The sequence below is a fragment of the Muntiacus reevesi genome, chromosome 5, assembly GCF_963930625.1.
Source record: "Muntiacus reevesi chromosome 5, mMunRee1.1, whole genome shotgun sequence".
In the NCBI taxonomy this organism is placed as follows: Eukaryota; Metazoa; Chordata; class Mammalia; order Artiodactyla; family Cervidae; genus Muntiacus; species Muntiacus reevesi.
The window spans coordinates 84,644,554-84,667,680 of record NC_089253.1 but is presented as its reverse complement, the minus strand read 5'-3'; the positions used below and the strand labels follow the sequence as shown (position 1 = coordinate 84,667,680).

Here is a 23,127-nt window from a genome sequence, read left to right as displayed (position 1 = left end):
TATAACATCTTTGCTCCCTGCTTGGCTATAACAAAGTCTTGTTGTTGTTGTTGTTTAGTCACTGATTCGTGTCTGACTGGATCGTAGCCCATGATGGACTTTTCTGTTCATGGAATTTTCTGGGCAAGAATACTGAAGCAGCTAGCTATTTCCTTCTCCAGGGGATCTTCCCAACCCAGGGATCAAACCCAGGTCTCCTGCATTGGCAGGTGGATTCTTTACCAGTGAGCTGCCAGGGACGCCTTAGAACAAAGTCTGAGATGACACAAACACACCCACCAGCAGTCTTGCATGCCCCTCTGCTGAGGTTGTGAGATATACATGCCCATTCTTTTTTCCCACATTTAGCACACTGTGAAATATCATAAGCACACAAAAATACAGAGACCAGTATTTTGAACATACTGTGCTTGCCACCCAGCTTTTGCCAAACTTTAGTATTTGTTTTATTTTCATCTCATATATTTTAAGGAAATGAAATAGTTCAGATTTATTTGAAGCACCTAGTGTGCTTCTTCAGATTCTGTCCCCTACCTCCTTACTCAGAAATTGCTGTTTTCAGAAATTAGTATTTTGAAGTTTTTTTTCATTTCATTTTTTTATTTATATGTTTGTGTATTTTACCACATACACATGTGTTCATAAACAATATATGATTTTATTATCTATTTTTAAACTTTATATAAATAGTGTCATATATCCTTCTATAATTTATTTTTTCTTCTCAAAGTGATGTTTCTGAGAGGTCTCCAGAAACCATAGATGTGTGTAGTCATTTCTCATTTATTCATTTTTTATTTCTGAATAGTATTCCATTGTATGAATATGTCACAGTTTGTTTATTCTCTCCTTGACGGACATCTCGTTTGTTTCCAATATTTTATTATTGCAAGCTGTGCTATGATGAACATTTCTATTCATGTCTTCCTGCGCACATGTGTGAGTTTCTCTAGCTGTCCAGGATTTCTAGCCTTATTTTACCTCTGAGTAACTGAGTGTCACTAAGCAAATAAATATGTGACTTTAAGAAATTGTTTTCAGATGTCTTCAGTTTGTAGATGACCTGGCATTTTTACTTTCAGGAATGCTGCCTTTTTAAAACTAGAGTAACATTTTGACATATTTTCCAGGAACTCTACAGTGTCAGGCACTAATTTATTGAAAGTGTTATTTAGTATATTTATTTACTACAACATTCAGTTAATTACATGTTATACAAAGGGCACAAGATGCTACAAAACCATATACTATAATATTCAAATGTCCAATATGGAAGAATGTGTGCTTATGTGTAACTCATACGTCTATGAGTTGCAAGGATCTTGAAAAGCACATGATGTTGAAGGAAGAAGGGAGAAGAAAGGAAAAAGGGGGTTTTAGGTTGGGTTGAGTTGCAGTTAACAAATAGACTTTGTCATGTCAAGGATTGACAGAATAGAACTTTATTTTCTCCACCATGTAATACTCCAGAATGTTTCCAGGTCAGCAAGAATTGTAACTTTTCTTCCTGAAGTCACATTTCCAACCCCAGGTTGACTGTTGCTTCACCATCCTTAAAATGTGGCTCCCAAAGTTGATTGGATGCTGTCTTAGCACTCAGCCACAGGGAAGAAAGAGCAAGGGAAAGCGCAGGTGGGAATTATGAGCCAGGATCGAAACTGTCAAATGCCACTGCTGCTCACAGTCCATTGTCTGGAAGGTGTCACAAGACCACACCTACCTGCAAAGGATGCTGGGGAATGAAACCTATCCGTGTGCCCAGAAAGAAGAGTAAACGGACTTTGTTGAAATGCTAGTTGTCTCTTCAACAAGAATGAAGAAAGGAATTGGTACAGTTTTAATTGATGTATTTGCAGCAAGCATTTGTTAACGTCAGCAAGAAGGAAGTTAATACCAATTGAGATGGAAAACAGTTGACAGTCAAAAGTGTTCTTTTCTCCTTCCTCGACCTGGAGAACCTATGTTATTTTTCTCTGCCTACATTTCATTTCATTTTCTCTTTCTTCTGGTAACAACAGGTTCCCAGTATTCAATCCAAGTTTTGGAAATGATGTCCCCTGGCAAAAGAGATAAAGCTCCATGTTAGTCAGAGACCTCCCCCCACCCTCTTCCCAGTAAAGCACAGATGGAGGTAATGGCTGACATGCAGATGGTTTATTTGGAAAATGGTCAAAGGGAACAGGAATGACGAGCTGAGGGAATCAAAGGATGAAAATGGAAAACTAATGCAAGGGTCCATTATCAAGGTGGCCACCACCACTTGGGACTGATGTCCAAAACTGGTATGCCTGAAAATGAAAGTGGGGAGCATTTATACACTGGTTTAGTTGATGTTCTATCTACAAGACTCTGGAAATATACCGAGGATTGAGTATTTCAGTAGTGACTAGATGTACAAGTGAGGACAAGAGGCTTTGCACTGGTGCTCAAGTGGTGCCCAAAAAAGACACACACCGCTGGTCTAGACACTTAGTACATCTCCACCCCTAGAGATCAGTGATTGGATCACAAGTGTACATAAACCAAACCAGGACATTAAAGTTATTTATAACAGGAGATGGTTTCTCAGATCTTTCTTTTAAGCTGAAAGGATGCAAGTCTTCTCTGCCAGCAGCCACTTTCCTTACTCCATGGAGAAAATTTGCCTGCAGAGATGAGACACAGACAGAGGGTTTTGGTGATGTTAAGTCTCAGTTCCAGTGACTGAGCTTCTCAGAGCTACCTCGATTCCCTTGACTCCTCCTTTCTTCCTCTGACCTACCTCCCATCCAGCTAATAAACACCCTATTTAAACCACCTCAACCTAATTTCAATTGGGTTTCTGCCACTTGCAACTAAAGTACGCCTGACAATATAGAAATGAGTATTACAGGCCTTCAACTCTAGAACCAAATGACCTGAGGTATTCTGTGCAACAGAGAGGATCTCAACCAAATGCCAGGTCTGCAAGACCCCAAGGATCAGACCATAGAAAATTCTGAACTGCAACAGAAATCCCCCCTTGTCAAGTAAAGGAAGTTTGAAACACAATGGAGACTCAATGGAAAGTACTGGGGCTTAAGAGGAACTAAAGCAATAACTGAAATCTTCCTTCTCGGCTCCTTCTCAAACTCTCTGCTGTTCTGTCTCCCCACAAGCATAATGTAAACCACAACCTAGGTAAACCACAATAAATTGGTATGCTGACTGATAGGGGACAAATAAAGTGAAAATGAAGTTGCTCAGTTGTGTTCAACTCTTTGTGACCCTATGAGCTGTAGCCTGCCAGGCTCCTCTGTCCATGGGATTTTCCTGGCAAGTTTACTGGAGTAGATTGCCATTTCCTTCTCCAGGGAATCTTCCTGACCCAGAGATTGAACTCGGGTCTTCCGCATTGCAGGCAGACTCTTTACCATCTGAGCCACCAGGGGACAGATAAACTCTGTTCAAAATTCTCCTGTCACCCTGTCCCAAGGAAGATTTGAAAGAAGCCTTCAAGCTGAGGTCCTACAGATGCACAGAGGTCTGAGTCCAATTTCTAAGTGAGAAAAAAATGTGGGGCCCAAATGGGTTCATATTGAAGATTTATGACTCAGAAAGCTTTCTGGCACTGATTTCTAGTTAATGTAATCTCCAGAAATTAAATCAAAAGGCAGCCAAGCCTGGTGGCTCATCCATGGGGATGCTAGAGCCATATTCAGGCTAGAGAACAAACAAAGGCCTGCATATTCACATCCAGACACTACTTATAAATTAAGCTAACAAACTGCTAAAGAAATTATATTTCACCCTCCTCCATTAATGAACCCATTTATAATGACAGGAAAAGCCAGGTTCTCGTTCTGAATTCTCAGACTGTTTGCTTTGTAGTTCCTTTCCAGAACATGGCATTTTAGGGAGCCTCTGGCCAGGCCTTAGACTGCACGCTGGAGCCTACCCACGTCTCTTCTCACCCAGCCCCATCCTGCACCAGAAGCAGACATGCATTGTTACTGTTTAGTCGCTAAGTTGTGTCCAACTCTTCTGTGACCCCATGGACTGTAGCCCTCCAGGCTCTTCTGTCCAGGAAATTTTCCAGGCAAGAATACTGGAGCAGCTTCCCATTTCCTACTCCAGGGGATCTCCCCAAACCAGGGATCGAACCTGCGTCTCTTGTGTCTCCTGCATTGGCAGGAGGATTCTTTACCACTGTGCCACCTGGGAATAACTGCAGCATGCGTATCCAAGGACCACCTATCTACCCCAACCCCCACAAATAGTCGTCCCAGGAAAAGAGGCTAATGGAAACCCTGAAAGTGGATTCCAGATCATTTGGAAAGGAAATTCTAAACCCCAAGTGCCTGAAGGATGGTCTGCAATGAGAGATACAGAATCCATGTGGGCACATTCATCTGGCCCCATAGAGTCTTTGCACAGTCAGAAGAGTGCTGGTGAGACCCAGGGCAGGGTGTATGGATCTTGCTAGGCCTAAGGGTATGGGCCTCGTTCCAGTGTCTGGGACCCCGAGAGCTACACTGACTCCAGCAGTATTTCTCTGAGTTCAGTAGGCAGCCCTAGTGTCCTTTAAGTAAAGCTTTGAGTAATTTGAACTAGTTTGATAGGCTTCTGCCACCTGCCACTGAAAGTATTCTTATTAATACACTTTCAATGCCAAAAATCTCAAGCAAGTGATCTATAGCAGTGGTCCCCAACCTTTTTGGCATCAGGGACCAGTTTTGTGGAAGATGATTTTTTCACAGACCAGGGCAGGGTGAGGATGGTTCAACTGCATTACATTCATTGTGTACTTTATTATTATTACGTGAAATACTTACACAGCTTACCACAGTGCAGAATCAGATTATCAGGCATTAGATTCTCATAAGGAGCATGCAACCTAGATCCCTCACGTACACAGTTCACAGTAGAGTTCCACTCCCATGAGAATCTAATGCCATCACTGATCTGACAGGAGACAGACCTCAGGAAGCAATGCAGGCGACGGGGAGCAGCTGTAAATACAGACAGAACTTGGCTTGCTCGCCTGCTGCTCACCTCCTGCTGTGACATCGTGTTCCTAACCTGTACCAGTCCAAGGCCTGGGGTTTGGAGGCCTCTGGTATATAACCACTGCTTCCATTTTTATCAAGCACTTCTTCTTACCATAACTTGCTAAAATGTACCTTCTTCCAGCACTCAAGTACTCTGTACTCTAAAAAATCACAAATCCAGTGGCCTTTTCTCTATCTCCGATTAGCTGCTGTGCCCTACAGCATTTGAGTATACTGAGCATTCCTTTCTTTTCATTTATTTTTTAAAACTTTTTATTTTGTGTTGGGGTATAGCCAATTAATAAAGTTTGTGATAGTTTCAGGAGAACAGCGAAGGGACTCAGTCATACATATGCATGTGTCCATTCTCCCCCAAATTCCCCTCCTCTCCAGGCTGCTACATAATACTGAGCAGAGTTTCAAATGCTATATAGTAGGTCCTTGCTGGTTATCCATTTTAAATATAGCAGCGTGTACATGTCCATCCCAAACTCCCTAACTATTCCTTCCCCCTACTCCCCCCGTGCCCCGCCCCCACCCCCGTGACCATAAATTTGTTCTCTAAGTCTGTGAATTTCTTTCTTTCTGCTTTATAAGTAAGTTCATTTGTATCATTTCTTTTTAGATTCCACATATAAGGGATGTCATACAATATTTCTCCTTCTCTGTCTGACTTACTTCACTTAGTATGACAATCTCTAGGTCCGTCCATGTTGCTGCAAATGGCGTTATGTCATTATTTTTAATGGCTAATATTACAGTGCATATATGTACCGCATCTTCTTTATCCATTACTCTGTCAATGGACACTTAGGTTGCTTCCATGTCTTAGCCATTGTAATCAGTGCTGCAATGAACATTTGGGTGCATGTATCCCTTCAGATCATGTTTTTCTCTGGATATATGCCCAGGTGTGGGATTACAGAGTTATACGGTAGCTCTATTTTTAATTTTTTTAAGGAATCTCAATATTGTTCTCCAATTTACATTCCCACCAACAGTGTAGGAGAGTTCCCTTCTCTCTACACTCTCTCCAGCACTTATTGTTTGTGGATTTTCTTTTTTTTTTTTTTTTATAATGATGGCTGTTCTGACTGGTGTGAGGTGAAACCTTCAAAATTTACAAACAGCTCATGGTGCTTAACAGGGCCAAAACAAACAATCCAGTCAAAAAATAGGCAGAAGACATTTCTCCAAAGAAGACACACGGATGGCCGAGAGGCACATGAAAAGATGTTCAACATCAGTAATTATTAGAGAAAAGTGGTTCCCTTCATTTTAAAAACTTCTCTTTTCTTAAATCTGAGATAACAAAGAAGCTAAACTCTCCTCTATTTCTTAAAAAGCTCCTTGTAAATTGCTTTCAGTAGCTCTCTTCCTAATCGGGAGTGTTTTTCAAAGTTCTGTCTTTTTCCCTGGGCTAACTGCTTCCACAAGGCACTTACTGAAATAATTATTTGAGTCACAATGATACTCTCTCTTCTCGAAGAATTATTCATACTTATACCTCAAGGTGTCACTTCCTTAAAGATGAATCCCAAATTTCTGTCTCCACCCTTGACCTCAGTTCTAAGCCCTACTTCTTCACTTACTGAACACTTACATTTCAGGTTTTTCTTTTCTTGGTCATGCCATGTCACATGTGGCATCTTAGCTCGCTAACTAGGGATCAAACTCGTGCCCCGCCCCAACCCCAGTGAAAGCATGGAGCCTTAGCCACTGGATTGGCAGGAAAGTCCTTAGACTTTCTCCTGTTAAGGAGAAAGATATATTGGCCCTCTTCTCTGCAATTATCTTCTCCTGTTATTGGCCCGCTCCTGTTTTTGTTGATTTTTGTCAGTGATTCATCCCCCTCGTGCCCAGGTTTCAAATCAGGGTTACTTTGACTCCAGTCTCTTTCTCCCATCATAAAGTTCTATTGATTTTTTCCTTGCAAGATGTTTCCTATGAATCCTTTGTTTTCTGTTCCTCTTCTCTCTGTTCTGCTTCCAGTTTCTGTTCTGCTCTAGTTCATCTTCATCCTTTTACCACAACAATCCTGCTAACTTTCAATGAATCTCAATGGCCTGAGGAAAAATCCATACTCCTTTGACACATAATACATTGCAAGATGAAGAATCAACTTCAACTTCAGTGTTTTCTTCTACTCTGCTTGAAAATAAGCTCTCCATCCCTTCTAGGCCCATCTTGCCATGGTCCTGGGACACAAATTCCTCATTCTTGTATCCCTCCCTTCATCCTTTATTCTGTACCACTCCCCACCTGAAATCTATCACCTCCCCTTCTGCCCAGATCCTTGCTGATGAAACTCAAGTCCCAGTTCCTCAGTGAAACTCTCTCCCATTCCAGCCCAGTGTTTTCTTGCTTCCTTTTCTGAACTCCCATCTGCTTTATTTCTTGGACACATTTATTGTCTTGAACTATAGGCTTCCCTGGTAGCTCAGAGGGTAAAGTGTCTGCCTGCGATGCTGTAGACCTGGGTTTGATCTCTGGGTTGGGAAGATCCCCTGGAGAAGGAAATGGCAACCTACTCCGGTACTCTTGCCTGGAAAATCCTATGAATGGAGAAGCCTGGTAGGCTACAGTCCATGGGGTCGCAAAGAGTCGGATACGACTGAGTAACTTCACTTTCTATTGCATAAATTTGTTCATGCTATAGTTGCCATTTAAATCAGATTTACTTTAATTTGTATGAAAAATAACTCATTTTCCTATTTCATTTTTCTACCACCCCCTCCCCTACTTACTACACACTCAATACTGTAACAATAGGTGCTTAAGAAATTTTACTTTGTTACTTCTTTTTTCTAAAAGAAAAGGCTGTCCTTAATCTGTTTTGTCTAATGATATACATTATTGTGGATACTAAAGGGGTGGATGAAAAATAGCAAAACTCTCCTTAAAGGTTCACTCTACACTTACCGATTTTACTAAAAAATGCCCCCACTTTCTCCCACTGTTGTCTTTGTCTGTGAGAAACAAACAAAATATTTAGAAAATATTATTATACTCTAAGAAGTTCTCTTGTTCAGAAATTCCTCTTACCTTCACTTTTTTTCTGAATGCAGTCTTAGATCTTAGCAGATCTGTTTTTAAATTTCAAAGGGAAAAGAACCATCAGACTCAGCAGACATCGTCATATCCTTCTTTCTTTTTATTGAAAAGGAATCACTTCTATTCTAGCGCAAACAATGTATATTTTACATCATAAAGCAAGATATAATTTACATATTACATTTCTTATGAGATCTTTATACCCTAAATGTCATTCCCTTTTTTATCCAGTCACCTCTTCCAGCTTGATTTAACCTGCCAAGTACTCTACAAATCAGTGTCTTGTTTGGGGAGGGACTGGGAACACAGACGGTGGGCATGTATTCATCTGTTATCTGGTTATAGATGATGAAGAACAGGGATATGCCTTTGAACTTCGTGGCCCTGAGGCCCTCTCACACCTGGCTTAGGAGCCAGAAAGCTGTTCTTCCAAATCACATATGAAACTTCTATTTTTTAAAAATCAATAATGAATGAACAAAACTGAGTGCTGGTACCCTGTGTATATTTCTCTATCAGATCCTTACATAGTCGATGTTTGTGGTATTGATTCACTAGCAATAAAAGCTCCTATGACTGACAGTATTGATTACTCTATGATATTCCTGGACAGCAAGGACTTGCCCAGGCACTGCCTAATTTCATCCAGCACTGGGTTTATGGGGGTTCAGGCTTTTCTCTTCACCACTCAAAATGAATGTCAGGATGAAAGTTTCAAATGACTTTGTTTTACATGATCCTCTATCTCTTTACTCCCTCTTCTAAGATTCCCCCCATTTTTAGCAAAATCTTTTCACCTATGATGTCTATTCCCTGCACTATACACCGCAAATCTTCTTTTAGTTGTTCTCCCCAAACTCCAAAGGTTCACTAGTTTCTTGGACTGCACTCTTTTCACAAAGAATGTTTTAATCTGTTAGGATGAAAATTTGATAATCTTCAGCAGCTAGTGGGACAAGAGAATTAGTTGAAGAATAGGAAGCAGTAATGTGTGTTGTTCAGCCAGCCTACATAAACCATTCAGTAAGAAATGATTTAATAGTATGTTAAAAGAAGAGGAAATCAGTTGATGAAAGCAAAATGCATATAAGATGGGCTTCCTTCTTATTAAAAAAAGTTTAGAATCAACATTGGAAATACATTTTCAGATTGATGATTGTTTGACTGAAAATACCACCATTAGTTCAATCTGATATGCCAGGGAAAATCACAAATGTGTCCTGAAAGTGGAGCTTAAGTCCCAAATCCTTGCCTGTTACTCACAGTTGGCATATTTGGCCAAAATCAATCTAAAGCTTTTCAACTAATTTAAAAAATTATTATAAATCCAAATTGGTCAAGATGAAAATATAAGTCAAAGAGATGTCTGTTCTGTGTGTCTCAAGTTATTTTTTGATCAAATGATGTGATTTTTGAGAGGTCTGCAAATATAAACCTATTTCTCATTTCCAAATGCACGGTTATGAGTATTTACAGCAAGGTAGCATCTCCTTGCTAGAAAACAAGGCTTCTGGGTACCATAGCCTTCTATGAACATAGTATACTTTCATAGTCCCTTCCCTCCCATGGCTACAAAGTGCTGGACATACAGAGAATACAGGAAAGGATAAAGGAGCAAATGATTAGAGCCTCACAACACCCCTGTGAGGTAGGTAAGTATTGTTAAACCCATTTTACAAAAAAAAAAAAGGTAAACCAAGGCACAGCATGATAATGTGGTTTGGTCATGTCTACCTGACAAGTTTCAAAAGCATGAGTGGAAACAAAAGAAGAAGAAACAAAAGATCAGTCAGTCCTGGCTCCCAGCCCTAGATACTAAACTTTATTTCAGTAGATTAGAAGATACCAATAGCCAACAATTGCCTTTCAAATTCTTAGAATTTAGATAAACCTTTAAGTATTTCACTGAATCATGTATCTTTCATATTCCTATTGAGTGGAAAAAGGACAGATAACTAAATGGCTTTTCCTCTGCTAAATATAATTCTCATGATAGTTTAGTATGCATCAGCATTTCACCAGAGTTCAGATGCTAAACTTAAGGACATTTTCATAGCCTCAATTGTTTCTAATTTATTTAAAACGCTAATGTGAAAGTTATAACTGTTCTCAGACAGCTGCTTTATCAATTGCTCTGTGGCCATAGTGAGAATTTTGTGTAGAGAAAGAAAGGAAACAAGATCCCTAATTAAAAGTCTTACCACGGTAGAAATAAGGACACTGGTGATGGTGTGAAATTTGCTCTTGGTAGTGTTTGAGAAACTGCAAACTCAAGCTTGCAAGAATATTTTATATATATATATATAATATATAAATATATACAGTATATATATAAGTGTGCATCTGACTACCCTTAAGGCACCAAAGAGATGTAAGGCCATGCCTTTCACAACTTAGTGTTTGTTTTCCTAAAGAAATGTCTCTTCCTCTCTCAAGTGAAAAATATGTCTTCTCTCAGATAAGCCTATGTTAGCAAATTACTCAAGAAACAACAAATATCTTTAACTTAAGATGACTGCTTGGATAGGGGTGAGGGGTAGTAGTGAGGTGATATTATCCTCTATTGCTTAGAGCTTAAATCTAGAGTTTAGAGCTTAGAATTAGCCAGACATAGCCAATCACATTGGATTAGATAGGCCAGTGACCAGATGTTGCATACAATTGCTTTTTTTTTTTTCCCCATAGTAGCTGAAGGAATAACCTTACCATAACCAACAGAGATGGAGACAATAAGCAAGGGAATTATGTCTGGCACAAATTCTTCAGAAAGACTTTGGCTTTTCAGAAGTTCCTAGAGCTTCTGTCCAGAGAACTGGGAAGAAGGATGGGGTAAGGCACTGAGGTTCAAACAGGTCAATGAGGAGACTACAGGCAATTATTCTGAATATATATATACATATATGGTTTCTTTGGCTGCTGTTGATTCTTTGAAAACCCATACAATCATGGGGGTGGGTGGGCTGAACTTAACTGAAGAAGCTCAGAGTATATTAAGCAAAGCATATGAATAGAAGGAAAAACAAAATTAACACACACAGAAACAAGTGGTGGTGGTATCCCAGAGGGAGGAGGAACATTTGTTAACTAATTTTCATTTTGCTCCTCTCCTGCTTTTCTCTGCCATGGTCCCAATAGTTTAGTTCTGGTTTTTTGTTTGTTTTTATTTTTTTTTCCCAGCAGATGTAGAAATGACAGAGCAGGATAGGTGTCTTATGGTTTTTGATTTCTTCTTAGGCCTGTTTAATTATTTTTTTTCCTCAGTTGACTGTTGGCACCTGGTTCCTCTGTAAACTATATTCCTTGGCCTTCAGTCTCAGGTTGGCAATGCTGTTGGCCATGTTGATGCCCTGTGCAGGGTTATTGTTGGCACATGTGGCAGAATAAGTAGCCATGGCGCTGTAGGGACAAAGGAGAGAGCAGGGAGAATAACAGGCATTAGTTTCATGAAGTCGCAAGTCTGTGCCCCAGATGGGTGCAACTCTCAGGATGGGGGCAGGCAGGTTGGACTACATGGCCTCTGAGGTCCCTTACAGCCCCAGGTTTTTATTAGTCTAAGGCTCTTAGTGTGTTGAAGGTCCTTAGCGGCAAGTGTTTTGAAGGGCAGGGGAAAGCAGTGGAGAGTGGAACAAGGTAAGGGGGAAAGTATTTTCTGTGTTGGATACAGTGAGTAATGATTTATTTCTGGGGTGAGAGAAGAAAGCTGCTTATGGTGGATAGCAGGTGTTTCATCAGCTAACCAATTAAACCAGTATTTAATCTTGTCCTGCCTACATCACTAGTTTCTGGGAGCAAGGAGGAAGAGAAGGAGGCATTTGGAAAAAGAAACTAAAGGGCATTTTGCCTTCCTCACTCTGGGTAGTTGACTTGAATTCTATCACATTTTAACACATTTTAGATAATCACTGAATACCATATTAAATAGTTTCCTTGAAGAACCAGTTAAACAACCTAATATGACTTCTCTGGCTTTCTTGATCCGCTGGTTGATGGTACCAAGTATTGCAGAATCAAGAAGTTTCCATCCCTACTGGCCTTGATTTTATAACTTTTACTCAAAAGTACTTGAGCAGCTTACACTGCATGCCACATCCATTATTTTGGAAATGTTTAAATATCCTATATAAACTAGCAAATGATCCAGTTTCAGTATTCCTGACCTCAGAGGTAATTGTTTCTGACTGTTCTTATTGCAGAGAAAAACCCAAAGTCAGAGACTGTAATTAAGACCTAGGAATACCACTGGGCAGAAATTTGTAATTGGTGGCTTTCTGTTAATTACACCCAAGAATTTCTTTAAAAGGAAAAGTAAAGATTTCTTAGACTAGGATGCAAGGTATCTATTACTTGATACTAAATAGATATAAAGGAACAACTCATTTTAATTAAATGAACGTATTTCTAGTTGTTTCTAAGATTAGCAAAATACCTTTCAACTGAGGGCTGGAATGAGATAGACTTATAAATGGAATGACATGTGCTCTTCTGGTGCCTGCATTCCTGTGCAATTTTGTCAGCCACACAGGAGTTTGTGGTTCTGGGGATCAAGTGTCGGACCAGAAAGAGAAAAAAACTGAAGCTACTCTACAAATAGGGAGACTATATCATTAATACTTATTTGGGACACCATGCAGTCAAGACTTCAAGTCAAAAATTATAGTCAAGACTCACAATAGCCTGTTTCAGCTCAGTTACTAACAATTAACCAGGAAAACTGGGTTAAAAAATATAATTATGTCTTACTAGAAATATACATCCTTAATTTAAGACCCTTATAACACTGGTGTATGTGTTTGTATGGGTGTCCTACTGCAGGAGGAAGACTTAGAAGGGTTCCAAAATAATACTACACTCTTTCATTTTTGAAGATGAAAATTTTCAAACTCTTACTTCTTTCTGGGTACCCGATCTTAACTGTCTAGACAAAGTTAGGTTCATCTATAGCGCCCTGTACTTTTCCTGTTAGCACTTATTTTAATTCCTCAACTATAAGTTCCAGAGATGAGACACCTCATCTGCCTTGTTCACCACTGTGCCTCCAGGCAGAGCTAACACCATATCTAGCACATATTTGGCATTCAAGAAAGTATTTAGTGAATAGGTAAGTAACTGAGAAATACCTAGGTACTGTATGATTAAACTGATTACTGCTCAGTATCAGTGATCTCTGTCACCCTGCTGTGAGTAATGATTTCCAAAAGTATTTTACCAACAGACTTTTATTTTAAGGAACCAGTCCTTCCCATTAATTGTGCTCTTATTAGAATGAGAAAAATCAGAAGGGACATAACAAAAGCAGGGGCTGATGATTGCATATTCTTAACTCACCACAAATAGCTTTTAACAGTAGCCAAAAAATGAATAAATATTGGTGCAGGTTAGATTTACAGAATAGACTATTACTTCAACCACTATCTACCAAAAGACAACAGTTGAAAAACAGTCTCAATTCAGTAGGTTTTAATTAGGAGTGAAAAAAAAAAATCAGAACAACCTGTTAAAATGGGACAAGTTTTGTTGTTGTTGTTATAATATACCAAGAAGTTTCACTTATTTTCAAAATCCATATACCCATTATCATTTAAGTTCTATATGAATTACATGCTTCCATTCAAGACCCTATCAGAAAGAAATGCAAATCCATAAATCACATAATTGAGAAATTTCTAGGATATACTGAAGTCTAAGGTTTCAAACAAACAAAAAAATCTAAGTATCTAGAAAAGAGACAACTGGATTTGGGCAATGAACCTAAGTTGTAGATTATGAAATCAACCAAATCAGTCTTTCTAAGCCAGATTTCTGTGAGAGAATTAAGTCATAAAGATGATACATGGTACCAGTTTAAATGGATAGGAGATAAGTTGGAATTTTGAGTTATCTGGTTTTTTGTTAAATACTGAGAATAAAATTGAATGACTTCTGAAAACAGAAAGCTAAAATTTCACGAGGGAGCAAAAAGAGAAAAAGTTCTCTGATGGCAAACTGGAAATATGGCAAACATGGAATATTGTGCTTTTAAGTATTTGACTCAATTTCCTGAGACATCCTTTGAGATTCTGGACAAGGAAAGTTTCGTTTAATAGAGAGTCTCTCTTTCTTTTGATAATCAAGGGTGTGGTCCATTTTCCTTAGTTGACAAAGGGAGTTAGAACGGTGGGGGATTAGTTTGCTAAAGATGCTGTTACTGTTTTCTAGAAATGTCTACTGTACTTGTGATTTCAATTTTGTGTATTATGCAGCCAGTTTGCTGTAAACTTCATAATTTACTAGTGTCATCTGGTTTTCTAGTCAGAAGAGTTAGCATGGTGACACATTTCTTGGAAATATTGAGACTCTCTCTAATGCAGGCCAAATGTTAATATTCCAAATGAGATGAATGTTGATCCACTTCCCATCTGAAACCCAAATTAGTGAAATTAGAGTTGTATTTTGCCTGGGAGACTAGATTTTCACTGAGACACCTCTCCTTAAACAGCAGGCTGTGTTTGCAGAGTTGAGAAGAGAACTCTTGTCTAATTGGACTGTGATTCTTTTATAAAGACACCACTGTATTTGAGACCATGACAATGCCTTATAGGTCTCTCAAGTTAGGAGGTTATCAGAATAAGAAGGCAGTTGCTATTAATGAATGAGTTTTGCAATATACTAGATGCTTGATAAATGATAAGATTTTCACTTGATAAATGTTTAGGAAAGTTATAAAGTTTCAAAAATTGGTCTAACATTTCAGCATTGCATAGCCATAAGAAGTAAGATGAAGAAACAGAGACTGTCTTAATTCACAGCCTCTAAATAAATGCTTAGGATACATAACTCTATAGGCAGAGACCTCAGTTACATTTTCTGCATACACTAAAGAAAATGACTCTGTTTTCCTTCCAGTAGTTTGACATGAGTCTAGTCTCTCAACCTAAATTAAAAGCTCCATTTAGGCAAGTAGGGACCAGTCCTTTGACATATCAGTGCCAAGCAAGACATGTTACTGTCAGAAAAGACAAAATTAATCTAAAAGAAGCTTAGTCATGCTTTTAAAAGGCCTTAGAAATATGATGGAGAGGACTCACTTCCAAAAGTAACAACAGATGCAAGAAAGCCTTGAGTGGCTGCCAATCTGAAAGATTGTTCATGACCACCTGTTTTCCATATCATCAAAACTTTTGAAGCTCTGTGTTAGGAAAATAAAGAGAACTCTGAAATGTTTCCTCACAAGACAGAAACCAATGAGGTTAATAAGCTGTTTTCAACCAAAGTTGGGGGGCCATTCAGACCATGGTCTTCCTAAACAGGATTAAGCTTCCTGGGCTAAAAAGATAAGGTTAAAACTAATCAATTTATTAAGCACATGGTAGCCCAAAGAGCTTGCTTACTGACACCTAGAGATCTTGCCCGTTGATCTTACCTTCTGCCTATTCCTCTAACAGGATGGAGACATGAGATAAGGACTAAGACTGGGCTTATAGCATTTGGTCAAAGCAACATTTCTATTTGGTTTTTAAGAATGTAAAGTTCTTTGTGTCCGTGACCAAGAAATCACACTGATGAATAAAAGGCCTGGAAGACTCAGAGATGAAAAAGAAATACTTGTATCCCATCTGTTGATTCAGCAAATCTGCTCTGGAACTTGCAGAGAGCTGACACATTTAAGTAAGCTTGAAATTTTTCCATCTCCTTATTTGGAGATTCCTAACAGATGGAGCTCAGCCATAGACAGCAGAATGCTAACCACCAGCAGGGTTAGAGTTCTGTTTTCACTGGGGGGCAAATCATTTTTTGATAATTTCAACCTACCTTAAGAGGTTGTCCTGAGGAATAATATGTTAAAATGGCTGTCAAACACCAAAGGAAGTATGGAAAATACGATGCATGGTATGGAAGCCAGGAAACTTACGAACATCTCCCCTTCTGCTTTCTAGCCACCCAAAATGCAGATCCCACCAATCACAAAACAGTTAAGGAATGCTGAGGGTGCGGGTGGATAATACTTGACTCAGTTTTCAACTCTTTGCTTTCTATTTGATCCTTCCGGACAAATGATACCAAGCTATGGAAAAATTCACCCCAAAGACAGATCTGTCAGCCCAAGAAGTCTGTGTGTCTTTCTGAGATCCTAGGGATTCTCAGATTTTTCCAAAGGCTATAGAGCTTGAGGTTTTTGTGAGTTTGTTTGTGATGTGTGAAGGTTGGAGATCATCTCTTGGGTTTGTTCTGTCGTCAGTACAAGAACAACAGAGGTATGCGTGCTTCCATCTAATAAAATTCAATATGAGCTTTCCTAGGGGAATTTAAACTTTTAAAGAGAGACCTGATAAATCCTTTGGGAAGTGATTTTTTGTAATTTAAGTAATCATTTCCAACTTCTGTTTTTAAAACTCAGAAGTTGATCTCTTTAAATGTGCATTTAGCTCTTAAAGTGGACACATTTGGACCACATTTCATTACTAAGACTTCAGTTTGCACTACATGTTCAGTGATCCATCTGCCATTGTAAACATTTTTCCTCTAAAAATGTTTTATATATGAAGTCTTGCATCTTTCTGCTGTCTCAGTGATTTTTTTGTTTTTCTTTTTGAAATGCACGTTGCTTAACCGTAGGTTCCAAAAGCCCCTGTGTGATAGATAATAAGGAAATTCTTACTAGCTCAATCTTAGATACAAGGTACATAAGAGATTCATGACTCAACTGGCCTGAAGAGCAACAAGAGCCAGGACAAGAACATAGTTCTTCTGACCTCTGTCCTATATCCTCTAAAGCCTCACTATTCAAAGCATGTACCAAGTGTCAACAGCCTGGACGTCACGTGGGAGCACGTTAGACGTACAATTCCCAGGTCTTGCCCTAGACTTACTGAATCTGAGTCTGCGCTGTAACATGATCCCAGGTGATTCATATGCCCAGTAATCCTTGAAGAGCCCTCCTCTAGGCTATCAGACTACTCTGAACGCTATGGACGCATTTTTCTTGCAGCTCTGCTTTCCAATAGCATTTCGCACTGGAGGACCTCACTGCTTTGGTTTCTAGGACTGTAAGCCCCGCTTTTGAACAGACTCAATTCCCACTTACACCCTACCCCCAGCGGCCACCCTCTTCCCCTCTGACAAGTTACCTTTTCAGTGTCTTCCGTTAGAATCCGTTATGAAGCCCCTCGTGTAAACAACATCTTGGGAGGGAGGAGGATCTATTTTTGAAAGTGTGAAAGGGAGAAATGAGCCAAATGCGTTCAGCAGATGTCAGGCAGCACTGTGACCACGATCAAATGAGGGGAGGAGGAGGAGAAGGTTGGGGGAGGGAAATCGTGGATAAGGATCACTGGCCTCTCCCTCACTTGTCATTAGTCTCCTTTGAAGCCCAGCCCTCCCTCTGGAAATGGCACTCCAGACCAGTACTGCAGAGCCAGACCATTCTTTATCTATCTTTCACAGGAAAGGATGCCCCTGAGGAAAGGTTTCTTGACTACTTCATTCAAAACGACAGTCAAAAGTCCAGGACTTGGTAAATCACTGCTGCCCAAGAGGCAAAGCTGTACAAGACAGGAGTCTTAACAACTCTGGTGCTTGTGTGTGCTTCCATTTGCCTAAGGAAACAGTTCTGAGCAAAGCAGTGAGTATGCGCGCCGAAGACAAGCTTCTTTCCCCTGACTTCGGGTAGATAAAGAAGACACCTGCCAGAACAGTAGTGTCCACTTAGGGACTACTTTGCTACTCTGGGCGACTCGGTTGCCCGCCTGACATCATCACCTCTAATATCCTCGAGGTAATGAAGGAGGTGAGGATATGCTATAAATAGAGTGAACCATATGTCTTGGTTTGCCAGGGACAATCCCAGTCTATGCCTGTTGTCCTTGAGTCATTATTAATAGCACCCCCCTTTTACTCTCACAAGTGTCCCAGTTTGGATGAGTACTGGGACACTCTGGATATAAAAGACACCCGGGGCGGGGGGGTGGGGGGAACGTGTTGTTTTTTTCCCATGTCATAATTCTGACCATACTCAAGCTATTTGCTTTGAGACTTGGTTTCCTCCTCTCTTTTTCCAGAGGAGAGCTGTGGAAGTCAGCAAACTGTCCTCTCTGGCAAAATTGTCTCCTCACAGTCCCTGGACTGCATGTCTCACTCATGCCAGGGAATGCCCACATCCCCCAGAACATAGACCTCAGTGGCAGACATGCTTCCCGCATCTGAGACAAATCCTGAATCAAACAGGCACGTTTATGTAGTTTTCCAGTCTTACTCTTTTTACTGTTTTCAGTAGAGTAAGATTTAATGTGAATGAAAGCAGGGTTATATGGCCTAATACATTAGACAGAAACAGGGATCATGAGCCCTGGCTCTAACTTTGCGTGCCGAGGGCTTAAATTCGGGCAAGTGTTCAGTCTCTTCTTTGGAACCAGATCAAGGACAAAGCTGCCACACAGGAGCATCCAAGGATTAACCAAGAGAAATGCCTTTTAATGAATGTCACATGTGCGATAACTAATTTGACATAATATTACCAACAGAAATAGCGAGTTAATTTTCCATAACACAAAAGATCTATCATTTCCTTTGCTTTTCATCACTTGGTTTTCTTTTATATTTCCTTAACAACACTTATATTTCCTACCAAGCTTCAAAATGTGAGATCATAATGAGTATTTTGGCTCTAAACACAGCAGAAATATCTTTAAGGAACAAAATAATTTTTTGCCACTTTTTGAAATTAATCAAAATATAAACACTTCAGTCAACACTGGGTCAAAAACATAATTGTTGATTAAATTAGTGTTTAAACCATCATTTTTCTACTTAAATCTGGAGATTAATTTATCCTTCATACAGAATATGAACAGTCAGATTCTATGAAATTTTTAATTATTTTTTACAAACTCTGTGTCTAAGAGAGAAAAGATATAAAAGTATACCATGAATTGAATAAGAAGTAACTAGGTTATATGATTTTAAGTGAAAGGAGCAGAATACAAAATAGTATTTACACTATGTCTATACTATATAAAATACTGAACTCTAATTGCAAAAATAAACACTAGTTATCTCAAGATGGTGGAATTATGAGTGTTTTTTTTAAAGTGTATCTAGAATTTCTACACAATCTGTCAAATTAAAATATAACACTTCCCCAAAAAGCATACATAAATTGCATGTTAACAATTTCAGTTAGATGCCCATATACAAAGTATGTATAATGCAGGCATGGGATTTGAACTTCTGCTGAGGTCCAGGTAATCTAGTCTAATATTAAGGTTTTCATCTCCACTATGCAGTATACTACCCTCCATCTCTCACTGGTAAGGACCACATGACAGCCATCTCGGTTATTATAGCTGGTAAAAAAAGTTCCTTACTAGGATCCAGGAATAAATAAAAAGGAGCTAAACTTCCTGGTTGTGACCAAATTCAAACCAGAGACTTCAAGCTCTGATCCAAATCCATTTCCCAAACCATTTAATGAGTCTATGAGCTATCAATATTTATCAAAAAAAAAACCACCAAAGCAATCTTTCACTTATTTAAAAAATTAAAGAATATGTGATTTTATAATGGTCTGCAAAATATGTTTTTAGTAAATCCTTTGGGAGAGGAGTCTAAATTTTAAAAAGGACACACAAATAGGACTAATCTTTTGAAATCAGCAAAGCATACTATGTCTAAGAGCAATAGAAATTTCCAATTTCCTAAGCATAGACCAAAGCAAGTCAGGCTAATTTCATAATGGGGAATTTAAAAGAAATTTCCAAATGCATTTATGGCATTTATTTCAAGGAACTGATTTCAAACAGAAAGAATATTTAGGTAAGGTTTTTGCTTTAATTAGAGAGATCAAATTCAAAACTATCTGCATTTCACTAATGTTGCATTTCACATCAGGAACTCAGCATCAACTGGGAGATAATCTCTTACACTTAGTTTAAAACCTCTCTTTAAATGCTTAATTAACCTTAACAATAAAAAGGTAAACAGAAGCATAGTATGTGGTTTGTAAATACTTCTTCTTCTGCTACAATTGGCCAGAGAATACAGAGCTTTGATTTGGTTTCTAAGAGTACTCAGGCTTAGCTTCAAATACACTTTAGACTGATGACAATGCATTGGGCACATGTGTTTCAGCTTCCCACTGGCATTAGTCTGTTTTTTTCTGAACAGCATAATCAATGAAAGTTAAAAGCTTTTCCAAGCAATTGAAATAATATTATGTTATTTGCTTCCTTAATATTTTTCACCTTTTAAATATAAAAATTTAGTGAAAACTATACACTGCTTTCATATATATTTTTTTAAACCCACACAAACTAACCCCCAAAGAACTTCAAATAAGTCGACAAGAACTAGCAATAGAATAGGAAAGCATCTTGGATCATAAGACATTCCCACCTATTAATAAAGATCTATGGCCATGAGAGTGATCTGAATGATCTTGGGTTTTTTCCCTTCTCTCTCTGTCTTTTTCCTTCTTTTTCCCCTTCCTTACTTCTTTTCATTCCACATCAGTTTTATGGTGAAGTTTGCCTTTGGTCCTACACTTAGAGCCTTATGTGTTAAATTCCTACTAGAGCATAATCCAACCAATCTATCCAATTTGGAAATGGAATAAAGTTTTGTTCCAGAATGATTTCAAGAGGGACTCTGGGCATAGCTTAACGATCTTTTCTTTTAGATTCTTCCCCATCTTTGAAACCTTTGCAAGAGTTCCTGAGTCCAAGAGGAGACTGCTGTTGGCCTGCCCCTCTCTCTTCTGCCCCAGACCCTGCTCCTGGGGCAACTAGTGATCTCCTGTGAAAATCTGGGGATGTCAGCAAGTTGAATGTCTCTGAAGAGGTTAACCCAGTAAGAAATGTCAGCCAGCTGCACAAGCAGCTTTGAATGTGACCAACCGTTGAGAAATGTGTGGAGGTGGAGCAAGGGAGGGTGGGCCAGTCATTCACCTGTACGGAGAGGCCGTCCCCCAGGAGAGATAATCAGTGGGTCTTGGAGCAGGACGAGGTACGATGGGCTGCTCCACAGCAGTCACGTCTCCTGAGTAGGATTTGAGGAGGGAAGCGTTTTTATTGGCCAGCATGGCTCTCTCATTCCTGCGGAATTTGGCTCTTCGGTTCTGAAACCACACCTGGAAGATTGTCGGAAGGAGAGAAGGGCATGAGGAGGGAGAGGAAAAACAAAGGAGAGGTTCCATGAATAAACTCCTGGTTGATTTTTACCATATAACACCTTCCCAAGGAAGATATAGGCTAAGCATGGAATTCTTCCTAGAGCAACAGAAAACATGCCATAATCCTTCCCCAGCGGGCCCTGTTCCAGGGCTATTAAGAACAAAGACTAAGAGGTGCTTCCAGTGATCAGGCCACCAGATACGGGATCCATGACGAACCCATTTGACAGCAAATTGTGGATTATAATTCCTCTCGGAATTATAAGAAGAAGAAAAATCTCATCCAGACTTCTGCCACAGGTATAGTGATATTTTTAAAGTTTCTTCAAAGTTCTTCAAAGGGCAGAAACATCATCTGCTCTATGATACATATTGGATATTTAAAAAAAATCTCCCATCTTCCCAAAAGTAGACCCTGCATTAAGGATTTCAGAAGCAAATAGTGTATCTGGGAGGTGAAAGGAATAACCAGAGAAGAGGGAGGAAGTAACAGAAGAAAAGCAACCTCTTAACTGGTGTGCTACTGAACCAGCTCTGTCTGTGGGGGCTTAGTCCTTGAGAGACCCTAAGGATAACACAGGAGGTAAGCATACACCTCCCACTGGAGGGGTGAGAGAGTTGAGGATTCTCCATTGGCTCCTGTCAGTCACTGGTTAATGTTCCAACACTTCTGGCATGTCTCCTGAAGTTCTAGAAAGAAACTTGTGAAGCAGAAATTCAGATACTGAAAGTTGGAAGCTGGTTGGAGTGTATTTAATTGCTGGCTTCCAAGAAAATGGGCAGCACTGATACCATTGATGACCGCTAATAAAAACTCTACCATTTATTAAGTGCTACTAGGGCTAGGAATTTATACAAACATGTTACCTACATTTTTTATAGTTATGACAATTCCCAACAGGTGTTATTATTTCTATTTCAGAGTTGAGAAAACCGTTCAATGAGATGAAAGACTCTGTTGAAGTTCACAGAAGTAATAAATGGCTGAGTTTTTGAGCTCAAGGACATCTGACTCATGATCTTACAATTCTTCTGTACTGCTGTGGAATTTTATTCCTTCATTTACTCATTCACAAAGCCCTTGTGGAGACTGCATTCTAGATCCTGGCCTAAATACTGGGAATGGAGAGCTGAGACTTACTCTGCTCATAAGCAGCTCACAATCTACTAAAAGAAGATAGACATGTAAATTTGAAAGACAGCAATACAAGAATTTTAGGTACAGTTATGGAAAGGCATGACAGATGTGGGAGAAAGAAATCCTATGGTGCAGAGTGGGACAATTTCACAGTGCTAGCTGGCAATATTCACATAGAATACCATGTGATTGGTGCCCCCATGGAAGGCCAGGGTGCAAATCAGTAGAGGAAGAATCTTTTCTGGTTTCAGCTCTTTTGTTTCTAAGGTGTCCTTCACATTTCTATTAGAGTTATCATTTTAAATGCAAATATAATTGTATTAGTGTTTCTCTTTAGCTTTCTATCATCCACTGACTCTCTCTGCCACCCACAGAGTAAAATCAAAATGTTTTATCAAACATATCAAAGATACTATCTTATCTTTATTCTAAAACAAAGATGGTTCATGAATTAGCTCATTGTCCATCGATTCAGCCACATTCTGTATCACTTGGCCTTCATGTACTTGTGCTTCATCATTTCAAATCTTACTCTGGGGTTAAGACTCCCAAATGTATTTGGCTACTTTCCCACCTATATGTATTCACACTGAATGTTCTCTCTGTCTGCAGTATTCTCTCCTTTTATCCAGGTGCCAACGACTTGTTTTTTTAAGGTTTAACTTGAACATCACCTTCTTTGTGACATGTTAGCGTGGAAGGAACGTGACTTTACAATCTAACAGAGTTAAAGAAAAATATTGACTCCATGACTTAAAGATTTGTCCTTGGATAGTTATATATGT

The 23,127-nt window shown here is 39.2% G+C and overlaps 1 protein-coding gene across 4 annotated transcripts in view; it reads right to left on the bottom strand.

The window, feature by feature from the left end:
* Window positions 1-1,410: 1,410 nt before the first annotated feature.
* PRRX1 (paired related homeobox 1) overlaps window positions 1,411-23,127 on the bottom strand; it is an 83,411-nt gene continuing 61,694 nt past the window's right edge. Inside the window, exons 3-5 of one of the 4 annotated variants that reach the window (XM_065935687.1) lie at window positions 20,981-21,162; window positions 17,168-17,239; window positions 1,411-2,057 (exon numbers count right to left, since the gene is read on the bottom strand). In XM_065935687.1, coding sequence (XP_065791759.1) covers window positions 17,185-17,239; window positions 20,981-21,162 — 237 coding nt within the window. In that variant the 3' untranslated portion in view covers window positions 1,411-2,057; window positions 17,168-17,184. Of the gene's footprint in view, window positions 2,058-2,139; window positions 2,646-8,145; window positions 11,460-17,167; window positions 17,240-20,980; window positions 21,163-23,127 lie in introns of those variants that run through there. The other 3 variants (XM_065935686.1, XM_065935685.1, XM_065935684.1) reach the window with 3 other exon arrangements.